This window comes from Trematomus bernacchii, unplaced genomic scaffold (assembly GCF_902827165.1).
Source record: "Trematomus bernacchii unplaced genomic scaffold, fTreBer1.1, whole genome shotgun sequence".
In the NCBI taxonomy this organism is placed as follows: domain Eukaryota; kingdom Metazoa; phylum Chordata; class Actinopteri; order Perciformes; family Nototheniidae; genus Trematomus; species Trematomus bernacchii.
Window position 1 is genome coordinate 20,033,093 of NW_022987720.1, and position 27,536 is coordinate 20,060,628.

General features: G+C 40.3%; 1 protein-coding gene and 1 pseudogene across 8 annotated transcripts in view; both read left to right on the forward strand.

The window, feature by feature from the left end:
* LOC117492594 (nuclear GTPase SLIP-GC-like) overlaps positions 1-4,264 on the forward strand; it is a 37,310-nt gene extending 33,046 nt beyond the window's left edge. For 3 of the 8 annotated variants that reach the window (XM_034142933.1, XM_034142937.1, XM_034142943.1), the window contains 4 exons: positions 2,477-2,564; positions 2,685-2,772; positions 2,860-2,908; positions 3,021-4,264. In XM_034142933.1, coding sequence (XP_033998824.1) covers positions 2,477-2,564; positions 2,685-2,772; positions 2,860-2,899 — 216 coding nt within the window. In that variant the 3' untranslated portion in view covers positions 2,900-2,908; positions 3,021-4,264. The remainder of the gene's footprint in view (positions 1-2,476; positions 2,565-2,684; positions 2,773-2,859; positions 2,909-3,020) is intronic. The other 5 variants (XM_034142934.1, XM_034142944.1, XM_034142939.1 and 2 more) reach the window with 3 other exon arrangements.
* A 1,805-nt stretch (positions 4,265-6,069) lies between these two features.
* Positions 6,070-22,024, forward strand: LOC117492598 (annotated as a pseudogene).
* The last annotated feature ends 5,512 nt before the right edge of the window (positions 22,025-27,536 follow it).

Genomic DNA, 27,536 nt, shown 5'->3' on the forward strand with positions numbered 1-27,536 from the left:
TCGTCATACAGTAATAATTCTTCACTGAAACATGTTGAGCTGCACATATCAATGTTTATCCATGATTTGTGGTCATCATTTACATAAAGGACTTTTCTTAATAAGCCCCGAGCCTGTTTTTCAAGTCTCAGGCTCGAAAATGACAAATGACCATAACTACACTTCTAAAAGAGGAAAATTAATAATCTTTTTTCTCAAAGTAATGATAAACCTTTGCGTTGGATGTAGAAAAGTCAGAATCAATATAGATGTTTTTTATTTTAAAGAAAATTCTGATTAAACATAGTAAAAAACTGTAAATTATAGTGTCCGTCCAAAAATTGTTTTTTACTTATCGTGAAAACCACCCTTGAATGATGGGATGGTAGACTAAAAGCTTTAGGAATCCAAACTACAACATATAATAAGTACCCTGTATCAAGATTGATGCAAAACAAGTGAAATTTGACCTTTTTAGAGAGATTTAGCAAAAGAAAACCACTTCTGGGGTAATTTGGGTGGATTTTCCATATCTCTGGCCCCCCCTTGGTCGATTTTGGTGATTGACATCTCTTTTTAACCGTCAGAGCCAATGGAATTGAGGGGAACTCCCACACACACACACACATTACCAAATAAGGAGTAAGAGTGACGTGTAGCCAAAACCGGAAGCTGCGATAACTCTGGTGGCTACCATTAGCAGTTAACTTTTATTCTCCGATTTTTACATAAAAATTGAATTATGGATTATAAATAATTTGTTCAAAGTGACAGACACATTGGATTAACCTATGGATTAACCTTCAACCGCGTTTTGTATCGTTTTAATGCCATTGAACACGACCTTTGATCAGAATAACAGCTAAAGTGAGACGATGTCCCATTTTTGCTCCGTAATGCTACGTGTTGTGATCGCTCAGTGATGATACTATACCTATATAATCTGTGGAGTCTCAGCTTTAATCGGATATCTTGTATGTGCAGTTACGATAAGTAATAAGGGTATCTTTATCTTGAGTTCTGTGCCAAATGCGTTAGCATTTTTTTGCTCAGGGGTCATTTAGATGCTTCTTATGAGACTTGTGTTTTGTTTTGGTAAAAATGGTTCGTATCGTCAGTTAGCTGAGATTCTCCCCGTTAATCTGGTATAGCACCTGAATAGGTTTTTAAATATTCAGATGCCCTGAGACACAGTGTCGTGGAAAAACAAAAAAAAGCTTTGGGGCTGTTAAGCCCGAGAGACCCCGGTACCGGGGCACTGCCGCAACATCTTGCAGGAAACAGTGTCTGAGGGCATGTTCATTTAATAAACTATGAATGTTTTATATGCATGTAACAGGAAGAAACTCATCTAACTGATCTTTTTTCTTTTTTTTTTTTTTTAAACCCCACAATGCTAACGCTGAGCCTCTGAATTAGCAATGAGCGAAAAATGCTAACAGATTACTGCACCGAAAATCACTCACAAAACCTTATTATTTATCTTTTCTCCACATCCATGACATCGTTTCACATCGTGAGGTGACACAGAATTGAAGGGTACCCTCATTATCACTGAATTATACGAAATCGCGACTTTATAAACAAAAACAGACATCAAAACATGTGGCGCTAGGTAGCTAAAAATGCTAACATTTTTACCTTGGCTCTGTAGTCTGCTCCAAAGTGGTCTTCAATGGCATTAAAATGATAAAAACGCTGCTGAAGTTAATCCATATAGGGTAATCCAATGTGTCTGTGTCCCTTTGAAATTATTTCTGATAATCCATGAGCAATAAAACTGCTTTTCCGTTTCTAGATGTCAGAGCTAGAGTGTAGGTTCACTCTCATGCAAAACTACATGCGCAAAGCCCCCACCTTTTTGTTTTACAACGAGTGTGTGTGGGGGACTCCCCCTTCGATTCTATTGGCTCTAACGGTCAGAAAGTGGTGTCAACCATCAAAATCGACAAAGGGGGGCCAGAGATATGGGAAAAAAAACATTTCCACCCAAATCACCTCAGAGGTGGAGTTATTTTGGCTAAACCTCTCTAAAAAGGTCAAATGTCACTTGTTTTGCATCAATCTTGATACAGGGTACTTATTATATGTTGTACTTTGGATTCCTAAAGCTTTTAGTCTACTAACCCATCATCCAAGGGTAGTTTTCACTATAAGTAAAAAAGAATTTTTGGACGGACACTATCATTTACAGTTTTTTACTATGTAAAATCTGAATTTTCTTTAAAATAAAAAATATCTATATTGTTCTGACTTTTCTACATCCAACTCACAGGTTTGTCATTACTTTAAGAAAAAAGATTATTAATTTAACCCTTTTAGAAGGGAAGATATGGTCATTTGTTCTGGGAATGTCATTTTCGAGCCTGAGACCTGAAAAACAGGCTCAGGGTTTAACAGGTTAATAAAAGGGAAATTCAACTAGGAACACTGCAACACAAACATACATGTCCAAACATTTCAGTGTTAAGTGATAAATATTTCAATGCTGATTTAGTCGGAGATCCTGAAGAAACTGGAGAACATGATGCAGGAATCAATCGAGCTGTCACTCAAGACAGATGGTGTCTCCGATTCCCTCCCAGGTAAAGGAAACAAAATCACAAAAAATACTGTACATTTGATCGTAATTAAAAAGTTGATACATTTCCATTAGTGTATTAAATTAATCCACTTGTTTGAAACAACATGTTATTTTTTTTCAGATGTAAGTAAGTGGCTTGAGAAGGTAAATAACTTCTACAATGAACTGAAAAGAACTACCGAAAGCCGAGATGAGGATGCAACTCTTTGGTAAAACTCCATTTAAACATAATGTAAAATATTATTGTCTGGATTATGACTTGTTTTCTGAAAATACTAACAGTGTTTTTATTACAGTAGTGATTCACCCGGTCAAGCAGCTGCACTGCGTCCATGATGTGCACAGGTAGGTGTTATTAAACCTGATGATCCAAACTGTTAATAAGATGTTAACAAGTGTTTTTTATTAATATTCAATTTCACAACATCGCTCTTTGTCTCTCTGGTGGACGTTTCAGGGTTGATCAGTGGAGAGTAACAGCAGACGCCTGTTAACATACCGAGGATAAAAGACATGAGGCCTCTGGATTGGGTCTCGATCTTTTTTTTAAAGTTCTTATCTCTGTTGACTTTGAGTGTTTTCTAGTGTTAGCATAATGTGGTGCCCTAATTCATGTCATTTCAAAAATCCTATTAAAAAAAAGCAGTTTGATGATAACCTTATGTTGTACAGTCTATCAATATATATCTCCATGTCAATAGCGACCCCCACATCCACCCCACCCCTGCTTTTGTGCGCATCAGCATTTTAGTTGTCTGCCAGAAGCTTTCATAAATATGTACTTTTTAATCCAGTTTTCAGCACACTTTTACTAAACACTTTAAATCTTGGTCTTTTTTAACTAACAGGCTTTTACCTTAGCTCAGGCAACAGGACTTCTTAGAAGATTTATGTCAGATTCTAGGACGACAATCAGAGGTTAACACCTTGGTTTGTACCAATGTTTGGCAATGTAGAGGACCTACAGATCAACTATGAAACGTTAAACCTCCAGAACTGTTTGCAGAGAAGCTAAGGTAACTTTGCATTAGCTTGTAGCCTCTCTGGCTTGTATCCATCAAGGAAACACTAACTTTAAAAGTAAACTGCTTTATTCAGTGCTGAACCAGCTTTACTCTCTGGGTCAGTTTGTTTTGGAGAGGAGGAGAGACCTCTGGGAACATTTTGACCATAATGGCAAACTATGAGTAGCTATGCTGTCTTCTGTTATGCTTTGAATGAGATCCCCCAGTGAAAATGTCCTCACTATGCCCATGTATCAGAGAATAGATATTGGATCTCAGCCACTGCTGTGATGTCACAGAGACATTTTGCTTTTAATGATTTAACAGTTGTTTTGTCTTTTTAATATATGTATTTTCTGGTTTTTAATCTGTTTATATTCTGTTTAGCATTGTTTGATAAGTTTAGGCTGAAATTTCAATGAATTAATTAAATCCTCAACATTGATCACAGCACTAATGTAGGGTGATTTTGATGTAGACTAGGCTTCTCAAATAATGATTTTAATCAGTTTTCTCTTATTTTAAAGGACAAAACTCAATGCAAATTAATGTTTTTTGGTGTTTTTTCATTCATATATGAAATCTAGATGATGGCGTATCTGGTTTCTTATCTACTCTTTTTTTCCACACAAACTTCTTATTGCATACATGTATTTGATGTGGTATAGTATACACTCCAATAAACCAATAAAATTCACTTGTATTGTTCATGTTCTTGTTAAAGGATCAATCTGCTCTAGGTTTTTTATAACACACATTTCTATTGTTAGATAAACAAATGATTTTCAATTTGCTCTCCCTGCCAAACCGGTTCAGTACTAGGGTGCAGCTTTTTTTATTTATAATGATTAGTAATGCATCATGCTTTTTAATGTCACCAACATGAACTTACTGATTGGTCGCAAAGTTTACCACCATTCCTATTAGTTATGTTTGTTTATTTCTGTTTTCTGAAGCAGCAAAGCCACTCTATAAACATACTAATATCTCTGAAGCACGAAATGTGACATCCTTACTCAACTTACTCCAGTGTTGAATGTTCTTTACAATAACAACAGTAAACGTTAAATATAAAAGTTGAATGTTAATGTTAGTTTCTCAGTTTGCGTTACCGGCACCAGACCTAGGGGTAATCTGGACCAGCAGCAAGGGTTACACAGGCTAGGGAGCACTGTGTAGCCAACATATAAACAGTGTCTGTGGATTGGTAGAGAGAGGACCAAAGTTAACGTCCTCCTCAGGTCACAGCTTGTTTATTTCTGACATACACATGATCTGAGCTCCTGGCTATAGTCGCCCTAATGGATCCACAGCAGCGCCAGAGCGCCACCTACTGACGTTACAGTATATATTTTCTAAATGTGAGGAGTTCGAAGTGTGTTGGAAAGATTATATTATTAACAAAAAAAAGGGGGGTGTCTGTTTAAGTAAAAGTTAACATGTAGCATTTCCAACCAGTAAATCTCCCTCTCCATATGGATTAATGACTTTAAATTATAACAAAACATTATCTTAAACTGAATCCTTTGAAACCTGACTAGAAATATTGCTAAAACCATAAAACTAAATGAAAGCAAGTACGAAGAAAAGTATATAGATGTATGTTTATGTACTTTAAAGAACTAAAACAAAATCACTTCTATCAAGACCCACAGCAAAGCATCATGAGACCTTTAACCGTCATGTACTCCCCTGCTGCTTCAGTCAAGGTTTCAGTGTAAATACTGTATATCTAGAGCCAAGAAGATTTAAATTCAGAATTTATTTTGGTCATCAAAAAACACTATTTGGCATGAAAAAAACAAAAAAAGGTGTGTCTGTTTTTTTTTATTCATTTATGAGAAATAGAGAGATCTCGATGATGGCTTAATTGGTTTCTTGTTATTTACTTTTTTTCTCCACACCTATTCTTATTGCATATATGTATTTGATGTGGTATACACTCCAATAAATACATACAATTCACTTGTATTGTTCATGTTCTTGTTAAAGGATCTATCTGCGCTAGGTTTTGAATAACATACATTTCTATTGTTAGATAAACAAATAATTGTCCATTTGCTCTTGCTGCCAAACCGGTTCGGCACTAGGGTGCGGCTTTTTTAAATGTATACTGAGTGGTAATGCAATCATGCTTTTTAATGTCACCAACGTGCTACTTACTGATTGGTCCCAAAATGTAGCACCCTTACAGAGACCCCATGTCATGTTTCAGAATTGAAGAGTTGTTTCACATTTTAAACTTCTTAAATCTACCCTAAAAGGTAAGAATGATACAAACACTTGACATACAAATACCCATATGATTAGAGAAAAGGACAACTTTAACAGGGAATAGGATAATGGCAAAGGGTTTACATTTCAGACACAAATGCAGTTCAAATTGCATTAAAAAAGAAGAAGCATTACATAAATAAATAACACATGATTAATTTAGTGTGGGAGGAGTAACGTTCTGCACCTATCAGCGGAAACTAAAATACTTTAAGTTGCGTTTTCAAGGTTGGGTTGGGCAGTTATTGGGATACTGAGCGGGAGACTCCTTTAACCTGCTTTTGGCTTCATATCAACAGGCTGTACGCTACGGTAAGCTTTGGAACGATTCATTTTCTTTTGTTTCATTGTTAATTATGTAAATCATGTTCTATATGAAATGAATGGTAATGTGTAGTATGTTAATGTGTTAGGGCTTCTTGTTTGGTTGCTACCTTTGTCCCAGGCTCTTGAAAAACAAATTAACATTAAATTAGTTTCAAAACCAACGCACGTGTTTTTGTTTGTTTTGTAAGGGAGCTGTATGTTCTTTTTACGTGGTATGTTTGTGTTTTGTACCATGTTGTTCTGTGTTTCGGCTTAAATAAATACAAATTTGATCACGGAAAACAAAAAAGAAACCACGACCTTAAAGTCATGTCACAACCGAACATAAACGTGTCATTTAGCAGAAAAGTATCCCAGAGGGGAGCATATTTCTCTGGAAAAACAACCGCATTGAGCATTTCTGATGGCATTTGGCCCTGAATTTGAATATCTTATACCATTATATTATATCATTAGATAAGTATTATTAATGTTACTGTTTTATTTGGGTGGAATCAAGTTTGGTAGCCTTCAAGATGGTTATAATCACTTTGTTTTGATAGCAAACACTCTGAAAAAAGTAAGAAAGCTAACATCTGAGAATCTGGAACTACCTGGAAGATTTTTACTTGAACATTTAACCAAACAATTATCAGAAAAGAAAATTGCCAATGAATTTTCTGGCATAGAGTTCATGATTCAAATGTTAATGTCAGCTGTACTTGTGTAAACTGTTGGATAGTTTGACAATAATTGATCTTTGATTCAGAATCAATTCTTTTAATGATTCATAGATTCCATTCCACTGGAAAACTTGAAAGCTTATGTTTCTCTAAACGTCTACAAGAAATGAAAATAGCAGGTAAGTAAACAACCAAGCTCTCCTAGAAAGGAATTTCTGTTTACTCAGTTATTTGTGCTTACCTTATCACTCTCACTTTAATAACCCTTTCTTTTTCTATTAAAATGTCATAACTCTCACAAGTAGTTATTTTGTTGATTAAAACAATTATTTGTTTACTTTCCAGTTGCTATTCTTAATCATGGATGATTTTGTTTGCAACAAATTAACTGAATGGAGTCTCAGCGAATGGATACAAACATTTAAAGGTAAAGTATTCCCTTGCTTTTTGTTGGGTAAAAATATTATTCAAAGTCGATATGACCTTCCAATACTGAAATATCTTAGCATCTACTTGAATAAACTGCCTCAACATCGTTACTCAGTAACTTTCTGACATATCCCTGACATACTCAAACAATCATAAATGCTTCATCTTCACACAGAGAGGAAACTATTAAATATTAACTTCAGAGTAACTCGTTTTCTGTAGCATCTTTTCAGCAGCACTGAAAATAACAAATAACAAAATATTAACAATATGAATTCAGTTCAGACAACCTTATGAGGCTGTAATGCTCTTTAAAACATAATTTTCACAGCTGAACTCACATTTCACTCCATGCGAAATACACATCTACAGATATTTGCAATTGGTTAACATTTCCTAATTTTTTTTTTTTTTTTCAGATCACGAAGTTGACGAGGAAAGTCTTTACTGTCTGGAAGATCGAGACATTGCTGACTTGATCCCAAAAGTGGGACCACGTTCAAAATTCAGAAAGAGACTCAAGTTGTTAAAGGTAATGTCTGCATTTCTACACAGATACTGTATTTGGTCTCATTAATCTAAAGAAATGTACAACATCTACATACAAAGGAGTATAATATATCTTGTTGACTTTACTATCATTTTATATAAGTTTTCCTTACTATTATGGATTTGAGACTATTTTATTTTCTAACTAGGAGGAACAAAACACAACAGATCCGGAAACATCTGAAGCTTCTGTTGAAGTTAGTTGAATGCAGTTTAATTTATATTGTCAATGTCTGTTCAACATTTTTTGCACAGAGTTTTGAATGGGAAATGAAATGCAAATGTAGGTGTGTGTGAATTGTGACGATGTGTGTTCAAGCTTGTAACTCCCTGTGAGAGGACAAAGAGTCAAATTTGCATATTCATCCTCAGGTTTGTCCGTCCACCAGCAAAACAAATGATAAAGGTGAGAAACAAAGTTTGTTATATGGAATTTTATTGATATTTCATAAACAATAATAAACCTGCTTTATCTAAAACAAATTGTTTTAATAAAAAAATTATATATATGTCATTTACAACAAAAATAAAAAACAAGGAAAGAGGAAGTCGGATCTCCAGGGTGAGTCCAGCCAATCACCAACCAGAAAACGACCACGTGAGGATATACAAGGATCATACACAGGTATTATTATTACTTTCCAAATATTAGAAACTAGGGTTAATAAGTATAATTTGTTTAATGTTTTATTGTTCAGCAAATGAACTTACATATATGTAGCAACACAGGTCTTATAAAGTTATAATGGCCTTAAACTGGAAGATACCTGCCATAGTATATACATGATGAAAATGATACTTTCAGGTATTCTTGATTGCTTCATTGGGAATACATCTTAATGGATATACTGGTTATTGGTTCCTGCTGAATAGTTCTTTACTTTTACTCTTACAGAAGAAGAGATTTTGTCTGATGTGAAAAACATCATGAGTTGTGTCCTTAAGAAACTACCTGACCAAGACGACAAGTTCAACACGTTTCTGAAGTAAGTATTGGTGTTTTCGAGCAAGAGGACAGAGTTTAAAGAGATCATAGTAAACCTGTCGAAATTATACAGCACTGAGGACACTGTTGTGATTTTTAAAATTCCACATTTTTTAAAGTCAAAGAATTAGTCTGACGATGCAGATGGATTTCTTCTTGATTTTGACACACTCTTTTAGTGTTTGTTACATTTATTAATTTGATCAAAAACCCATATTCAAACTCTTGCACAACAGAAATAACATCAAGGATTTGGAGACAGACAAGAGGGAGGTGGTCGGCGTCTTTGGTAAAACGAGGGCTGGAAAGAGCTCTCTGATAAATGCCGTCATTGGAGAGCAGGATCTCTTGCCCTCTGGAAGCATCAGTGCATGTCCCTCAGTGATGATTAAAGTGGAGGCTAACATGCGTAACTCAAAGTACGAGGCAGAAATCGAGTTCATAACAAAAGAGGTAAAATTAGCTAAATATGTTTGTTAACTTAGAGCTATTTCAACTTTTATGATGAAGCTGAATCTAAATATACTGACTACACAACATGCCATATAATAAAACATGTTTTTTTTAGGAGTGGGAAGAGGAGTTGAATAATTTCCATGGTGATAACGAAGATCAGGAAAAAGGCGAAGATTATCAAGACAGTGTTGAAAAGCTGTCAGAGCTTTATGCAGAAGAATGGAGAAACAACTCTCTTGAAAACCTCATGAATGAAAAATACTTCCAAAAAATTCCTGAATTTCTCAATTCCAAGAGTAAGATTTTGACATGGGATACAGTAAGTAAGACTAACACTTATATTGTTGTAAATTCCCCTTGTTTTCCTTGATCTGCATTATATCGTTCGTGTTTTAGTCAGGCACATTTAGGGACAGCTAAAGTAGTGCAGCTACGGTGTAGGTACCAGGGTTGCGTTCGAATACTCCAAAAAAACAGCTCCTAAGTTCTAACCCTATCGTCTATTCCTTGACCTCGGAGTGAAACGTCATGGGGTTAAGGGATAGTGGATAGGAGAATTCAAAAGGATTTAGGAGAAGAGACTGCGGCACTTTAGAGAATCCGACTGCACTTTCACTATCCGACGTGTTTATGATGCGCCAGCAGAGGTCATAAATGTGCGCCTGCTGCTGTGGGGAAACTATGGAAACTACAGTTTTCTATACAGCGGACTACAACAGGGATGTTTAATAAGAATGAGGGACTACTGTAAACTCATCTAGAGACTCTGCACCGTGCTCTGATGCTGTTGTTTTATGCTTTATGAACGGGGACAACAGAGAAACATATTCTTCATGACCAAAGTTGGAATTGAAATAAAAAAGGAAAGTGAAACTTATGCTCGTCACCCTCTCCCTCCGGTCCACATTAATACAAATGATCCCAATACATATGATTGTATGAAAAGATCTTAAAATCAATACAAATGTATTTATTATAAACGTTAGTCCTTAACATCTATCACTGTGTATATCACCATTCAAACATCTTTTAAAAGTTGAACAAACCCCACACAGCTCAGTAAAGACTGTGAAATGTTGACTTTATTTGATCATTTCAGTAAAATCTAACGTTCATATTTCTCTTTTTGATTATAATACTGATGAACGTTCAAAACAAAGCACTTTGGCAACTTACCACATACGTTTTAAAATGCTTAATAAGCACCGTAACTTTCATGATATCATTTCTCGTTCATAATCGGTTGTTTCCGTGAACGGCCGACTGTTGTGTGACGGCAAATGCTGCGGCCGCAAGGCATTGTGGGGCAGCATTTTCTCCTCTCCTTTCGGTTAGGGAGGTCCAGTGGTTCCTAGGCTAAAGGAGGTTATAAAGGAAGTTTGAAACCTCCTTTCCTTTTAATTTAGAGAATTCGAACGGCACTTATCATGGCTGCCACTGAGGGACTTCCGGGTCATTTCACTCCGTTAGGAAGGTTCCTAAGCTAAATGGACTATTCGAATGCAACCCATATGTGTTCGGCCTACCAGATGTGTTCGGGGTCCGTTACGCTTACCAATGACGTCACGCATTGGCTGTACGGTAACCCAAGAGGACATTTTACACGGTCAAATACCGAATGTATTGAAACTCCAGACTCAACGTAAGAGCTTGAGCCTCTTCGGGGGGTGCTAACATTTAAACATACACTTCATTCTTTACTTTGTCCGTTATTATATGTAGAAGATATTACTTTTTTCTCCGTCATGTTGTTTCCATAGCAACAACTTCAAAATAAAAGCATCTAAATAGATTTGTGTTCTACACACCAAAATACGTTATTTGAACACCCCTCTCGATCGATTTACAAGAACAATTAGTATGGCCCGCCCTAATACACCAACGCAGTTTTTAAAGATATACATTTTTCAACATAGAATCATTTGCCAAATTACACCATATCCAATCATTTTACGAGTCAGAAAATGCTATCTGTTCATTGCAGTTATTGTTTATTGAATTAGATTACCATGAGCTCAACATAATTATGTAGAGTACAAGTCCACAGCCAAGAAAATGTTATTTGCATATCATTTTATTTATGAATATGGAATTATGGAATTCTAACACTGGAATTTGTTATTATTTACTATAACTTTATTATATTATTCGGGTACAGCCCTACTGTACCAAAATATCCGAATATTCGTTCGTTGGAGTACTATTCGGGTTTCAATTTCGTTATTCAGATATTCGTTTTTGTTTTTTTTTCCCCGTTTTTTTTTTCAAATTGAATTATTGAAATCTCCAATATCAACGTAAGAGCTTGTGCCTCTTCGGGGGGTGCTAACACTTAACCATAAACGTTATCGTTTACTTTCTCCGTCTTTATATGTAGATATTACTTTTCTCCGTTAATCTCTGTCACGTTGTTTCCAAAGCAACAACAACTTCCTGTCAACTGCGCTAACTCTCCTTCAAAATAAAAGCATGTCCATAAATAGGACATGCCAAATTACACTTAACACATAGCCTATACAACTGCAACGAATGTAACAAACACAATGCGATATCCTTTTCAATTTCAAAGAACACAAATTGGGTTACATTAACAAATAACTATAAAACAATAATACTGTAGAATAACAAAATGAATGCCGTGAATACACTGAAATACACGTGTTGAAGCGGTTCGCTGCTGATTACTACGATTCCGTACAGCCAATCACAATGGGTGACGTCATTGGTAAGCGACGGACCCCGAACACATATGGTAGGGCGAACACATATGGTACTGACACCGGGGTTGCATTCGAATAGTCCATTTAGCTTAGGAACCTTCCTAACGGAGTGAAATGACCCGGAAGTCCCTCAGTGGCAGCCATGATAAGTGCCGTTCGAATTCTCTAAATTAAAAGGAAAGGAGGTTTCAAACTTCCTTTATAACCTCCTTTAGCCTAGGAACCACTGGACCTCCCTAACCGAAAGGAGAGGAGAAAATGCTGCCCCACAATGCCTTGCGGCCGCAGCATTTGCCGTCACACAACAGTCGGCCGTTCACGGAAACAACCGATTATGAACGAGAAATGATATCATGAAAGTTACGGTGCTTATTAAGCATTTTAAAACGTATGTGGTAAGTTGCCAAAGTGCTTTGTTTTGAACGTTCATCAGTATTATAATCAAAAAGAGAAATATGAACGTTAGTTTTTACTGAAATGATCAAATAAAGTCAACATTTCACAGTCTTTACTGAGCTGTGTGGGGTTTGTTCAACTTTTAAAAGATGTTTGAATGGTGATATACACAGTGATAGATGTTAAGGACTAACGTTTATAATAAATACATTTGTATTGATTTTAAGATCTTTTCATACAATCATATGTATTGGGATCATTTGTATTAATGTGGACCGGAGGGAGAGGGTGACGAGCATAAGTTTCACTTTCCTTTTTTATTTCAATTCCAACTTTGGTCATGAAGAATATGTTTCTCTGTTGTCCCCGTTCATAAAGCATAAAACAACAGCATCAGAGCACGGTGCAGAGTCTCTAGATGAGTTTACAGTAGTCCCTCGTTCTTATTAAACATCCATGTTGTAGTCCGCTGTATAGAAAACTGTAGTTTCCATAGTTTCCCCACAGCAGCAGGCGCACATTTATGACCTCTGCTGGCGCATCATAAACACGTCGGATAGTGAAAGTGCAGTCGGATTCTCTAAAGTGCCGCAGTCTCTTCTCCTAAATCCTTTTGAATTCTCCTATCCACTATCCCTTAACCCCATGACGTTTCACTCCGAGGTCAAGGAATAGACGATAGGGTTAGACGTTAGGAGCTGTTTTTTTGGAGTATTCGAACGCAACCCGGGTCCTCGAGCTGGTTGCACATGTGCGTTCATGACAGGACATTATTGCGGTCGCATCGTCACATGCATAATTACCATCGTCACAGAGAGAATGCGTTCGTGAAGAATGTGAGCATATATGCAGATCTTTAGTGTTGGTAATGTTATAAGATTGTATGCATAGTGTCCTGCTGAGTCAGTGTGTTAATGAGTCTATTGATGTCCCGTTTTTAGCTGCTATGTTGTTCAGGAATTGAGCTAATGCGAGCTAGTTAGCTAAGTTAAGCTGTTCAGTGATAGTGTGTGGATGAGATGCTAACTTAGCTTTTATTAGCCATGTGTGTGTTTGCAACGTGTCTAATGTGTTTTAGCAACAATTAGTATTGCTGTTGCTTATTATTAATAACCAAAGTCTGGTTAGTTATTGTAATTTGAACCTTATTTCTATTTCTGTGTATTTTGCAGAAACCATTCATTCATTCTCTACTCTACGTTATCATTAACATCAACCCATTCAACATCCTGTATGTGATTCCACATCAAGCATGATGTATTCTGTGTTGATGATCAGAACCAAGCTAATATAAAGTCCAACGACTGTACTTCCTGTCTCCGTGTCAACTCTCTAAAGGCCCCTACACACCAGGCCGATATCGGCCGTCTTGCGTTGTTGGGCGAAAACGGGTTCCTTGTCGCCCAAAGTCAATTTGGTGTGTCCCGAACCCTCGGCCGTGACACGCCTTATTTGGCCTTTCACGGTCGACACCCGGCCGATTCAACATGTTGAATCGGCCGGGTGTCGGACACAAGCTATCGGGCCAAGAAACCACTCTGATCAGCTGTTCAGCTAGCAAATGAGATGCGAAACGGAAGTGAGGGACGTAAACAAACGATTTAAGGCACAAGACAGCAGCTAAACACCAGCAGGTGATACTTAAAGACATCAAACATAGCCCTTAAATGTCCTCTCTTACCTCCCACACATAGCAGGGACATCTCTGATATTGGCGGGAGCGTCCCCGGCTGTCCTCTGCTGAGAGCTCCGTGATTTGTTTGGTCAAGTCCGGTTTTTCATCTCATCGTAAATTTAGCAAGAAGTGGCCATTATTACATTGCTGACTCAATAAACTACACACCCGCCAGAACACTGCGATCATCAGATGCAGGTCTATTAACTGTGATTTTATAGTATGTCTGCACTTTATGTGCTCATTTCATCATTCATGTATTTTTATATTCTAAAACATGTTTTCGATGGACGAGAGTGAAAATGGAACGCACATGCTATTTGTTTGTTTATATCAGTCTGTTCTTCTTCTCTGTCTTCCGGTTGTTGCCTATTTTGAATGACGAATACACACTACCGCCGCCTGCTGGTAAGGAGAGTTATTGCCACTCACGCATGCGCAGTTCGTACGTGCTCGGCTGAAGTCTTTGCGGTGATTTCCAGTGCGACACACGGCCAATACGCAGGAGAACTCGTCGATGGAACTGTCGGTGTCGGGTGTCGGCGAGTTCTCTGGTGACTGCCTGGTGTGTCAGGGCCTTAACCGGAGTGCTGTTTTGGATAAAGCGGCTCCAGCACAAACATCACAAAACACATAAGATTCCCCAATATATATCATTTCATAAAACAGACTCTTGATTGGCGTAGTTTCACAATAGAACACCAAATGTGAACGTAAATTCGGTGTGTACTCAGAAAAATGGGCTTGATCTAATGCCGCATTTCCACTACACGGTCGGCCTCGGCCACGCTCGGTACGGCTCGGTACGGCTTGGCCGCGTTGGGCCTTAACAGGGCCGACTCACTTCATGCTGCGCTTCCATTACAGTTTAGAAACTGGGGTAGTTACTATAGTAACGCAGTGTAGGCGGAGCCGTGACGTCATCTTCAATGAGAACTCCAGAAAACACAACACAGCCGTTAGCTGTTAGCACTCAGAGCTCACAGCTCCTTATATATGTTCAGAAAATCGACAAAAGTTAAACAAGTACACACCACAGACTGCCTGTGTCATGGTGAATACAGTCGCTGCTTTATTTATGTCTGTATAGGCCGTTGTTGTGAGTGTGGACGGTCGGGGCATATACTGCGTTAGCTTAGCCAATCTCCATCTAGAAAAACACGAATTTTAAAAGGTTTTTCGCCTGCCGTCTGTCTGCAGACTTGACAAAGCATTAATTCATGGTTTTTACTAACCGGTATCAGTATGTTGTTACTTCGGCATCATTTTGAAACGTGTATTACAATTAAATCACGGTCAAATATGTCCATCTTGTTGTAGTTGGAGCCCTCTTGCCAGCGCTCCTCTCTCTAGTTTAGCATACTCAGCCCGACTCAGCCCTGTTTGTTGGCCCCGATAGAACCACAATTTTGTCGGGCCAGAAAAGAGGTGAAAAAGTGGCCCCGGGCCGGGCCGGGCCGTGACTAGGCCTAGTGGAAGCGCAACCAAAAACGGGTACGGCACGACACGGCACGCTTAAAGCGAGCTCCGCGCTGTAGTGGAACTGCGCCATAACTGGGCTCTAATAACAATAACTACAAAACCATATCTTCTTTATGCATCATAGGAAAGAAAATGTCTACCAGTAACTAACTTGCTTGCAAGAACCTCCTAGATATTTTAAGGCACTACCAGCTTTAAATTTAAAATCATGTTAAAAACGTAAACCCAAATTGTTCCCCATGCTAAAATATAAACGTAAGTTTTGCTACTTTTTAATTCAATATACATTTTGTCGTTCATTGATAGGGTTTCAAATGGACTTTTAATGCTATGCTGTTAGAATTCGTTAACACAATCTTTTAAAACACTTCAAAGTTAAAGTTTGTTCATGTAAAAGAAATGACCTTGCATTGCCTCTTGTTTTGTTATTTATTTTAGGCTGAAGAGCTATCTGCAAAATTGGTCAAATACACACAAAATGTGTCAAAAGAGGAAGATGCTAAAGACGTGAAGAAGTGGTATTGGCCACTGGTGAAGTGTGTGACCTTCAGGGTGCCGAAGAATTATCGTCTCCAGCACGTCACACAGATAGTTGGAATGCTGTGTCAGCATTCCAACTAAATAACTACAACATCTACTTTATGCATCATAGGAAAGAAAATATCTAACAGTAACAAACTTGCTTGCAACAACCTAGATATTTGAAGGCACTACCAGCTTTAAATTTGAAATCATGTTAAAAATGTTAAACCTAATTGTTCCCCATTGCTAAAATATAAACGTAAGGTTTGCTACTTTTTGATTTAATTCAGATGTTGTTGTTTCAGGGATAGGGTTTCAAAATAATTATTTAACACAATCTTTTAAAGCAATTTCAAGTTAAAGTTTGTTCATGTAAAAGAAATGGCCTTGCATTGCCTCTATTATTTATTTTAGGCTGAAGACTTATCTGCAGAATTAGTCAAATACACACGAAGTGAGTCAAAAGACGTGAAGAGGTTGTATTGGCCACTGGTGAAGTGTGTGACTGTCAGGGTGCCGAAGAATCGTCTTCTCCAGCATGTCACACTTGTGGATCTTCCTGGAAACGGGGACTGTAACAAGAGCAGAGACACGATGTGGAAAAAGGTGATTTATCCACATGCAATGCTGATTATTGTGGAAGGTTACACTGACAATGTAACCATTATTATTTGCTGTATTTCCCTCCATTTTGTTGGAAGTTGTTCTACTGTGTGGATTGTGGCTGAGCTAAATCGAGCAGCTTCAGAAAAAGAATCCTGGGAGATCCTGGAAGAATCCTGCAGCCTCATGGGAAATGGTGGCGAGTGTCGGCAGATTCATTTTATCTGCACCAAGTCTGATCATTTTGAAGATTCAGATGATCAGTAAGTGGTTTAAGGCTCACTCCAGATGCAAAAAGTACACAGTTAAATGTAACATTCAATTTAAACATTGATTACGTTAACAGGCACATTAGTATCCTGGTTTTGATCGAATTCAGGGATATAATGTTCACTTGAAACATGATAAACCAGGTTATTCATGATCATAACAGTATCCGTGTTTCTCAATTGTGTGCATGTGTGTCTTGATTACTCAACATCTCTGCCATTTATTTCTGTCCTAATGTTGTTGCTTCACAAACACTTTGTGATGCTGGATTAAGCTCCTCCATGTGATCACTGGTTATTGAAAATGATGAGTATGATGCGTAGTGATATGATATCCTGGAATGTATATGCAGTTTATGTAATTCTCTAAATACAAATCTTTTCATAAAGGTCAGAAGCTGATATTCGATACTGAAACAAAACAAGCAAGCCAAGAAACAAGTGAAGGCAGAATTCAGCAAACTAAAAGAGGTTAAGGTGAGTTATATTGAATGAAAATCAAACACAAATATTGTCCAAAACTGCAAACCTGCTTTTACATCGAAACTTTTTTTCTTTAGAAACAATTCATTGAGGAGTGTTTCAAGGTTTTCACAGTGAGCTCCAAAGAGTTCTTGAGAAAGAAACGTCTGGATCCAGATGACACAGGTGATTCAAGTCTCCATAAGTGAGCCCGATGGCAAAATGGTTTTATCTCCTCCAAAAAATAAGTAGAGATACTAATTGAGTGTAACATGTAAATTCAAGGATCTAGTGTATGTTTTTTATAGAAATTCCCAAACTGCAGGAATTCCTGCAAGATCTCAATGACTGGCACTCTGAGACATTAAACTATGTGTCCGGAGCTCACGGGATTCTCTCTCTGATTCAGGGAGCCAGCAGCAGAGAAGGGGTAAGATCAAGTAACAACATCTTTCATTGTTTTTAATATTGACAGAAAATAATAACATTCACAGAAAATAAGTAAGCTGCATGCACTAAAATGTTGTGTAAAAATTGTAAAGTCAAAGACAGACTGCTTACATGTAATGTTACCTGTGGAGCCAACAATGTATTGGATTTACTGAGTTTGTGTTGCTTCAGAGAGGATGCATTGCTACAGTAATTAAAGTTTGTTTTTTACTTATGAATGGGTTGTGTATGGTTTCAGGCTGACATAAAGACGACTGTGTGCAAAGAACTTGAAAAAAAGCTGAGTCATGAACCTGACAGGGAACCCGTGGAAGAGACCCTTACGGCTTTTGAAAGATGCCTCAGTGAGGGGGTTGAAAAATCAAAAAGTTCATGTGAAAAAGTCTTAATGTCGGTCCTTTATCCTGTAAGTATTTAAGTTATAATTAAATCAAAACAAATGATTGCTCTTAATATGAAAATGTCTCTTGCAAAATTTGTTTTGTTTCAGACAAAGAAAGGTGGTAGTGCATTTCACAGGATATTGAAGTGTGTAGTTAAGAATGGTGGCATCCACAAACCAAAAAAAGGGAAATCAATAAACATCAATATGAAGTTAATTTTATGTTTGACCGACAGCATTGACGAGGAATTTAAGAAGACCTTCCCGTAAGAAATGACTTAATAAAGACATAAAACCCTGTGTTGGAAAAAATGGTGTTGTACAATGCATTTAAATACATTATTGAAATACAAACTTGTTGATGAATTTAAGTATTTCCATCTCTTAGAAATGAAGGAAACAGTGGACCATTCAACGGGGTCATCAATACGTTTTCACTTGGCACAGAGGAGATGATGACGAATAAGGAGTGCGAAAATGTCAAACTGCAGCTGACATTTCTCAAGACAGAGGTAAAAGATCCTATTCATTAGTCCATTATCAGATATGTTTGTAAAGCCAGAGAGACTGTAGTGGAAGGGTGAGCAATATTATTAAATATAATATATTTTGATCAGTCAACATATTCATATACATTGTACTGGAATAACTCAATATGAACTGGAGATGGCTTTGAAAAATTAACTGCAGCTGTAAAGCGGACCCTGCCCCAAGTCATGAAGACACACTCAAGATTACAAAAGAATATTCTGATATTGGGCAAAGTGCACCCCCAGCTGGTGAACAGGTTTGTTTGTTTGTTTGTAGCCTTTATTTATCCAGGTTAAAAATCCCATTGAGATCAACGATCTCTTTTACAAGGGAGACCTGCGGTACATTGAGTTACACATATAAAAACAAACAGAAAACAAAAAGGACATCACAACATAATTACAGGGGTATACATTAGCATCTATTTACATTTACAGGTATCCAATAATATTTCATCCAGTCGTGCTTTAAAATGATGCAAGGGAATCAAAATGCTGAGTTTCAATATTTTTTGCATAGTGTTCCAAGCCAGAGGAGCAGCGCACATAAAAGCTTTAGCACCTAAAACAGTCCTAGCACTTGGCACATGTAATAAAAACACATCCTGTGATCTCAGGCAATAGCTACTTGCCACTCTCCGTGAGATCAAGGAGCAGATATAAGAAGGTAGTTTACCCAGCATGGCTTTGTAGATGAACATGTACCAATGACTGAGCCTCCGACCAGTAAGTGAAGGCAGACCTGCCTTGGCATACAGGGTACAGTGATGAGTAAGTGCTTTACAGTTAGTAACAAATCTCAGAGCACTGTGATAGGCGGCATCTAACCTTTCCAGGCAATGGGCAGGTGCATTCATGTAGATCAAATCACCATAGTCTAGCACAGGTAAAAAGGTCACAGTGACTAGCCTTTTCCTGGCTTCAAAAGAGAAACAGGACAGGTGCTATCAGTTTGAATAATGTACTGCTTTTCCAGGTAAAATCTGGAAAAAATAATAAAGGGAAAGATGAGCCTTGTTTGTAACATATTGATCTTGTTCATATCTGCTTCACATTCTCTCTCCAAGGAAGAAAAGATGAAAACGAAACTCAAGAAACTCATCCATGAGCAAAAGAAAACGATCGACAGCAGCCTGACAACAACAATCGAAGAGAAAATGAAACCATGCTATGACAGTAAGACAGAAGATCATTACAGACATAGAAATACACTTCTACACATTTTTATGTTGCAAATGTTTATGTCAACATGTTTCTGTTTTATGTAGGAGCAAAAGAAATTAGAGGAGATGGCTCGCTGAAAAACATGAGGGAAACTATTGAAAAGCACGTACATAATTCCAAGGACGTCATGTTTGCTCAGGCTAAACACGCCATGATGAAACAGCTGAGAGACTTGATGGTTTGTCACATTTTATATTTCGTCATACAGAAATAATTATTCACTTAAACATGTTGGGAAATTAAACTAGGAACACTGCAACACAAACATACATGTCCAAAAATGTCAGTGATAAGTGATAAATATTTCAATGCTGATTTAGTTGGAGATCCTGGAGGAACTGAAGAGCACGATGCAGGAATCAATCGAGCTGTCACTCAAAACAGATGGTGACTCCATCCCAGGTAAAGGAAACAAAATCACAAAAAATACTGTACATTTGATCGTAATTAAGAAGTCGATACATTTCCATCAGTGTAATAAATGAATCCACTTGTTTTGTTTTTTTTAGATGTAAGTGTGGAGCTTGAGATGGTAAATAAATACTACAATGAACTGACCGAATGCCCAGATGATGATGCAATTCTTTGGTAAAACTCAATTTATACATAATGTAAAATATACATTTTGTCTGGATTATGACTTGTTTTCTGAAAATACTAACAGTGCTTTTATTACAGTAGTGATTCACCCGGTCAAGCAGCTGCACTGCGTCCATCATGTGCACAGGTAGGTGTTAGTAAACCCGATGATCCAAACTGTTAATAAGATGTTAACAAGTGTTTTTTATTAATAATCAATTTCACAACATCGCTCTTTGTCTCTCTGGTGGACGTTTCAGGGTTGATCAGTGGAGAGTAACAGCAGACCCCTGTTAACCTACCGAGGATAAAAGACATGAGGCCTCTGGATTGGGTCTCAACAATTGTTTTTAGGTTCTTATCTCTGTTGACTGTTTTTTAGTGTTAGCATAATGTGGTGCCCTAATTCATGTCATTTTAAAATCCTATTTAAAAAAGCAGTTTGATGAAAAGCTTAGGTTTTACAGCCCATAAAGTAATATCTCCATGTCAATCGTGACCCCCACATCCACCCCACCCCTGTTTTCATGTGCAACAGCATTTTAGTTGTCTGCCTGAAGCTTTCATAAATGTACTTTTAATCCAGTTTTCAGCACACTTTTACTAAACACTTTAGATCTTAGTCTTTTTTAACTAACAGGCTTTTACCTGAGCTCAGGCAACAGGACTTCTTGGAAGATTTATGTCAGATTCTAGGACGACAATCAGAGGTTAACACCTTGGTTTGTACCAATGTAAGAGGACTTACAGATCAACTATGAAACGTTAAACCTCCAGAACTGTTTGCAGAGAAGCTAAGGTCACTTTGCATTAGCTTGTAGCCTCTCTGGCTTGTATCCATCAAGGAAACACTAACTTTAAAAGTAAACTGCTTTATTCAGTGCTGAACCAGCTTTACTCTCTGGGTCAGTTTGTTTTGGAGAGGAGGAGAGACCTCTGGGAACATTTTGACCATAATGACAAACTATGAGTAGCTATGCTGTCTTCTGTTATGCTTTGAATGAGATCCCCCAGTGAAAAAGTCCTCACTAAGCCCATGTATCGGAGAATAGATATTGGATCTCAGCCACTGCTGTGATGTCACAGAGACGTTTTGCTTTTAATGATTTAACAGTTGTTTTGTCTTTTTCATATATGTATTTTCTGTTTTGAATCTGTTTATATTCTGTTTAGCATTGTTTGATAAGTTTAGGCTGAAATTTCAGTGAATTAATTAAATCCTCCACATTGATCACAGCACTAATGTAGGGGGATTTTGATGTAGACTAGGCTTCTCAAATAATGATTTTAATCTGTTTTCTCTTATTTTAAAGGACAAAACTCACTGCAAATTAATGTTTTTTGGTGTTTTTTCATTCATATATGAAATCTAGATGATGGCTTATCTGGTTCCTTGTTATTTACTCTTTTTTTCCACACAAAATTCTTATTGCATACATGTATTTGATATGGTATACACTCCAATAAACCAATAAAATTCACTTGTATTGCTCATGTTCTTGTTAAAGGATCTATCTGCTCTAGGTTTTTAATAACATACATTTATATTGTTAGATAAACAAATAATTTTCCATTTGCTCTTCCTGCCAAACCGGTTCAGTATATGGTGCAGCTTTTTTTTATTTATAATGAGTAGAAATGCAATCATGCTTTTTAATGTCACCAACATGAACTTACTGATTGGTCCCAAAGTTTACCACCATTCCTATTAGTTATGTTTGTTTATTTCTGTTTTCTGAAGCAAACCACCCTATACACATACTAATATCTCTTTGAAGCAGGAAATGTGATATCCTTACTTAACTTACTCCAGTGTTGAATGTTCTTTACAATAACAACAGTAAATGTTAAATATAAAAGTTGAATCAGAGACAGAAAGAACAATACCAGGCATTACACACAAATAATGTTGCAGTGAAACACTGTTCACAAAGTGGCTGATCTTGCACGCCTTAATGTTAGTTTCTCAGTTTGCGTTACCGGCACCAGACCTAGGGGCAATCTGGACCAGCAGCAAGGGTTACACAGGCTAGGGAGCACTGTGTAGCCAACATATAAACAGTGTCTGTGGATTAGTAGAGAGAGGACCAAAGTTAACGTCCTCCTCAGGTCACAGCTTGTTTATTTCTGACATGCACATGATCTGAGCTCCTGGCTATAGTCTCCCTAATGGATCCACAGCAGCGCCAGAGCGCCATCTACTGACGTTACAGTATATTGTCAAATGTGAGGAGTTCGAAGTGTGTTGGAAAGAGTATATTATTAACAAAAAATAGGGGGGGGTGTCTGTTTAAGTAAAAGTTAACATATAGCATTTCCAACCTGCTACATTTGCATTCTTGTTTCAGAAGTTTGTCTTTTTAAAGTGTGTGCAATGGTGATTAGGCTGCTGTTGGTATCAGTATAAAATGTCAAGAAAAAACTTCTGACAAGTAAATCTCCCTCTCCATATGGCTTAATGACCTTAAACGTAGGCCAGATTGTAACAAAACATTATCTTAAACTGAATCCTTTGAGACCAAATGACCAGAAATATTGCTAAAACCATAAAACTGAATGAAAGCAAGTAAGAAGAAAAGTATCTAGATGTATGTTCATGTACTTCAAGGACTAAAACGCCGGGTTACGTATTGTAACCCTTGTTATATAAACACAGGCGGAGCCCTCTACTGGACTCTATGGGTACTACCTTATCCCGCGTGCATTCTCCCACTGAGACTTCTATAGACGTAGCCGGCCCAGGGCGGGCCTACCTGAATGCGCGCGCATCACACCGTATAAAAGGAGGCCTCGCCTCCTGACTGCTATCCTATACCTCTCTTCAGCGAGCGGAACAGGACAGACAGTGCCCTGAGTAGAGGGCTCCGCCTGTGTTTATATAACAAGGGTTACAATACGTAACCCGGCGTTATATCTCTCACAGGCTCCGCCCTCTACTGGACTCTATGGGTACAGTGGGTGGAGCCCTGATGTATACGCGCACTGTCGTCCAACACCAATCCACCCTACTGCCCCTGACCGGCTTTTCTGGTCAGCAGCTGCTGCCCCCCCTTCTCCTTTAACCCGGTTGTGACCGAGGAGAAATCTGGGCTGCGGCTGACAGAGCACACCCTGCTGCGCTTGCCTCGCAGAAAGTGTGCTCAAAAAACAGTGCCGGGGGACCCTCCCCCCCCCCGCCCCTAGACGGATGGGGAGAGCCCCCTCGGCCCCGTATGGGCTTACTACGCACCTGCCTTCCTGAATCCCTAAGGATAACAGGGAGAGCGCCAGCGCCCATGCCTCACACTCAAGCACTGACCCCATGCAGAATGTGTGAGGACAAAAAATGTGGGGGGGCTATCCTCCCCCTGCCTCTCGGCAGGAGGGGGGCAGTCCCTCCGCCCGTAACGGGCCAGCGCGCCTCTTGCCTATCCCGGGACCCTCAGAGGGCCCAGGAAAGGTGAAGGCGCATCACGTCCGGGGAGGGGGTCAGATGCCAACTGACCCACAACCCCCCCCTCCCCTACAAATTCTGTGTTGCCCCAGCAAGCACAGACGAGGAGAAAGAGCCAGACATGTCCAAGAGATAAAACCTTATAAAGGGGCCTGGCGTCGACCAAGACGCCGCTGTGCATAAATCCTCCACACTGTTGAATAAGGCTGTTGACACAGCTACAGCCCGTGTGGAGTGCGCACGAATCCCCGTGGGGCAGGCTCTCCCTGCCTGACCGTAGGCATGTGCAATGCACTCGCAGAGCCAGCCTGCCAGGCGTTTCTTGGACAGAGCTTTCCCGATCACCCCGCCCCCGAAGCACACGAACAGCTGTTCGGTGCGTCTAAGGGCAGCCGTGTGCTCCACATAACATGCTAGCGCACGCACCGAGCAGAGGAGGTGCAGTTTAGCCTCCCTGGCCCTCCCATGGAGGGGGAGACTAAAACCCCCTAACTGAATAGCCCTCGACCTGAACGCACTCCTTAGGTCTTTAGACACAAAGGAGGGGTTCGGTCTAAGTGTCACGCCGCTCCGGCCACCCCGAACTAGTAAACAACTCGGGTGCACCGACAGAGCAGTTAACTCGGACACTCTTTTGGCTGACGTTAAGGCAAGAAGCAAAGCTGTTTTCACGACAATGCTTTCAGAGGGGAGAGCTCCAGAGGCTCAATGGTCCCGAGGCCAGAGCCTCGAGCACTAGGGGCAGGTCCCACTGCGGGGTGGAGACGTGCACTACAGGGCGCAGTCTCCTAACCCCCTGTAAAAACCGCGACTTCAGTGGTTGATTAAAGGCTGACCTGCCACCAAAAACCCTCACGACAGGACGAGATGGCTACTGCATACACTTTCACTGTGAAATGCGCCAGCCCTCTGTCCACCAGTAAGTGTAAGAAGGATAAAATAGAGCCCAACTCACAAGATAGGGGCTCTATTCTCCGCTCCTCACACCTATGCTGGAATCTCAGCCACTTTGGTCTGTAACAGGCTGTGGTGGATTCTGCTCTAGCTGCCTGGATAGACTGAATAACGCTGTCAGACAATCCACCCTGTCTCAGCCTGTCCCTCTCAGGAGCCAAGCCTGAAGAGGACGGCCCAGAGTGGGTAACGCCCCGATTGCACCTGCCCCTTGAAACATCGCCCCCCAGAACTGGGGGATCGCCCAGGGCTGGCCCACCTTCATCTGTGTCATTTCTGAGTACCACGGAGCCCCGACGCGATTCAGTGCTACCAGAATGACTGCCAGACATTCTCGCCTCACTCTCCCCAGGAGAGGGAGAATGAGACGCAGCGGTGGAAAGGCGTATAGCAGCTCCTTGGCCATGGCTCGTGTGCAAACGCGTCCACCCCCAAGGGCGGGTCGTCGCTCAGGGCCATGGAGAACCACAGGGCACAGTGGCTGTTGCGCCGGCTGGCGAACAGGTCCACTTCTGCTCTCCCGAACTGGGCCCAGACCTGCTTCACCACCTCCGGGTGAAGCACTCGCCTGGCAGGGGGCCGCCCCTCGACCTGAGGTCGGCCCCTCTGTTCTCCAGTCCCGGGACATGGAGTGCTCTCAGAGATAACACCACCTCTGAGGCCCATAACCACAGCTCCTCCGCTGTGGTCAACAAGGAGGCGGAGCGGACTCCGCCCTGCCTGTTGATATAAGCCACTGTGGTGCTGTTGTCGCACCTGACCATTACATGTCTCCCCTGAATTAGGGGCATGAAATGTCGGAGGACTAACACTACTGCCCGCAGCTCTAGGAGGTTGCTGTATCGAAACTCTGTCAGAGCCCAGCGCCCACCTATAGCTCTCTTCAGGCAGGTCCCTCCCCATCCTGTTCCGGACGCGTCCGTGAACACTGTGATGTAGGAGGTCACCCGTCCCAGTGGAGACCCCCTCCGGAGGTGGTCCGGAGACCCCCAAAACCGGAGGTTGCCCCCACTGAGGGGGGGGAGGAATGGTCACCAGCCGTCGTTTGTGCCTCCAAACGCAGGCTGGGGAACCACCTCTGCAGGCGGCACATATGTAGTAACCCCAGCGGGACCACCATGTGAGCAGCCGCCATGAGACCCAGAGTCTGCATGACAGTTAAAGCTGTCACTGTCGCCCCCTGTCGCAGCCTGTACACTGCCCTGAGAAGGGACGCACGTCTGCTCTCTGACAGGGTGGCACGCAGCGCGTCTGCATCGAGCACCACACCCAAATACAACGCCTGTTGGCGAGGTATGGGGGTGCTCTTTTTCCAATTGATCGCAAAACCTAATTTGGTTAGGTGTGTGATCAACTGTGCTGTGCAAAACATTGCCTGTTCCCGGGACCCAGCCATGACTATGAGGTCGTCTATGTAAAAGAAAACTCTCATGCCGTGTGCGCGCAGCGGTTGAAGCGCTGTGGCCACACATTTGCTGAATGTGCGTGGGGATAGGGAATAACCGAACGGCAGCCTGTTGTACTCGTAGGCTGTTCCCTGGAAGGCAAAACGCAGATACTTTCTGTGCTCTGGAACAATTTCCACATGAAAGTACGCGTCTTTCAGGTCGATGGTGGTGAACCAATCGCCTGGCTGCACAAGCCCTAGTAACTGTTTCACAGTTAACATGCGGAATTTCCTGCTGGAAATATGACGATTCAGGCATCGGAGATCTAGAATAGGTCTGAATTCCCCTGTTTTCTTGAGAACCAGGAAATACATGGAATAAAGACCCTTCTCTCTGTGCTGAGGCTGCACAACAGACACAGCCTGTTTCTGCACCAGAGCCTGAATCTCTGCTGAGAGGAAACCCATCTCCTCCTGGGAAGACAGATTTACCTCTCACATGCCCATAACAGGAGGTGGGATGCTGCAAAACTGGAGTGAATAGCCCCGTTTCAGCGTCCTGTCCATCCACCTTGTCAGTACACAGCTGAGTTTCCATTCCCCATAACATTGTGTTAATGGGCAAGCCCTCAGCTGTGGGGCCGCAGCTATAAAGCTGTGATACTCTCTGATGACCCGCTCCGCCGCAAAACTCCCCGTAAAGGGGAGATTCGCCCGTGGGGGGTCGAAGCAGAAAGGGCCGATTATTTATTGAGGACCCTGAACGCACCGCCGTACGCTCACGTGTGAGCGCACGCTCCCTCGTAACGCTATTTTCCTCACTATGGAAAACAGTATTAACCGGAGCTTTTACAGGCGTAGTTTGTTTTACTAAGGCCCCTGAACGCACCGCCACGCGCCTCTTTACGAGTGCGGGCGTTGCTATAATGCAGTTTCCACTCAGAGAAAAAAACGGCAGATTTTCCACTGAGGTACTTGAACACACCACGGCACGCTCCCGTGAGAGCGCGCGCTCCGCCATAATGCTGCTTCCTCTTACGGGCCGTCTCCACGGCAGCGTTAAAAAATCTTGAAACGCTTCTGCCCATTCACTTTGAATGGGGTGACGTCACTTTTTTTCGCTTTCGCCGAAATGCATTGTGGGCAGGCGAGCGGAGATTCTCAGGATTTTCAAGATCCAAAGTTGAACAATGTTCAACTTTTGAAGCTGAGGAGGAAG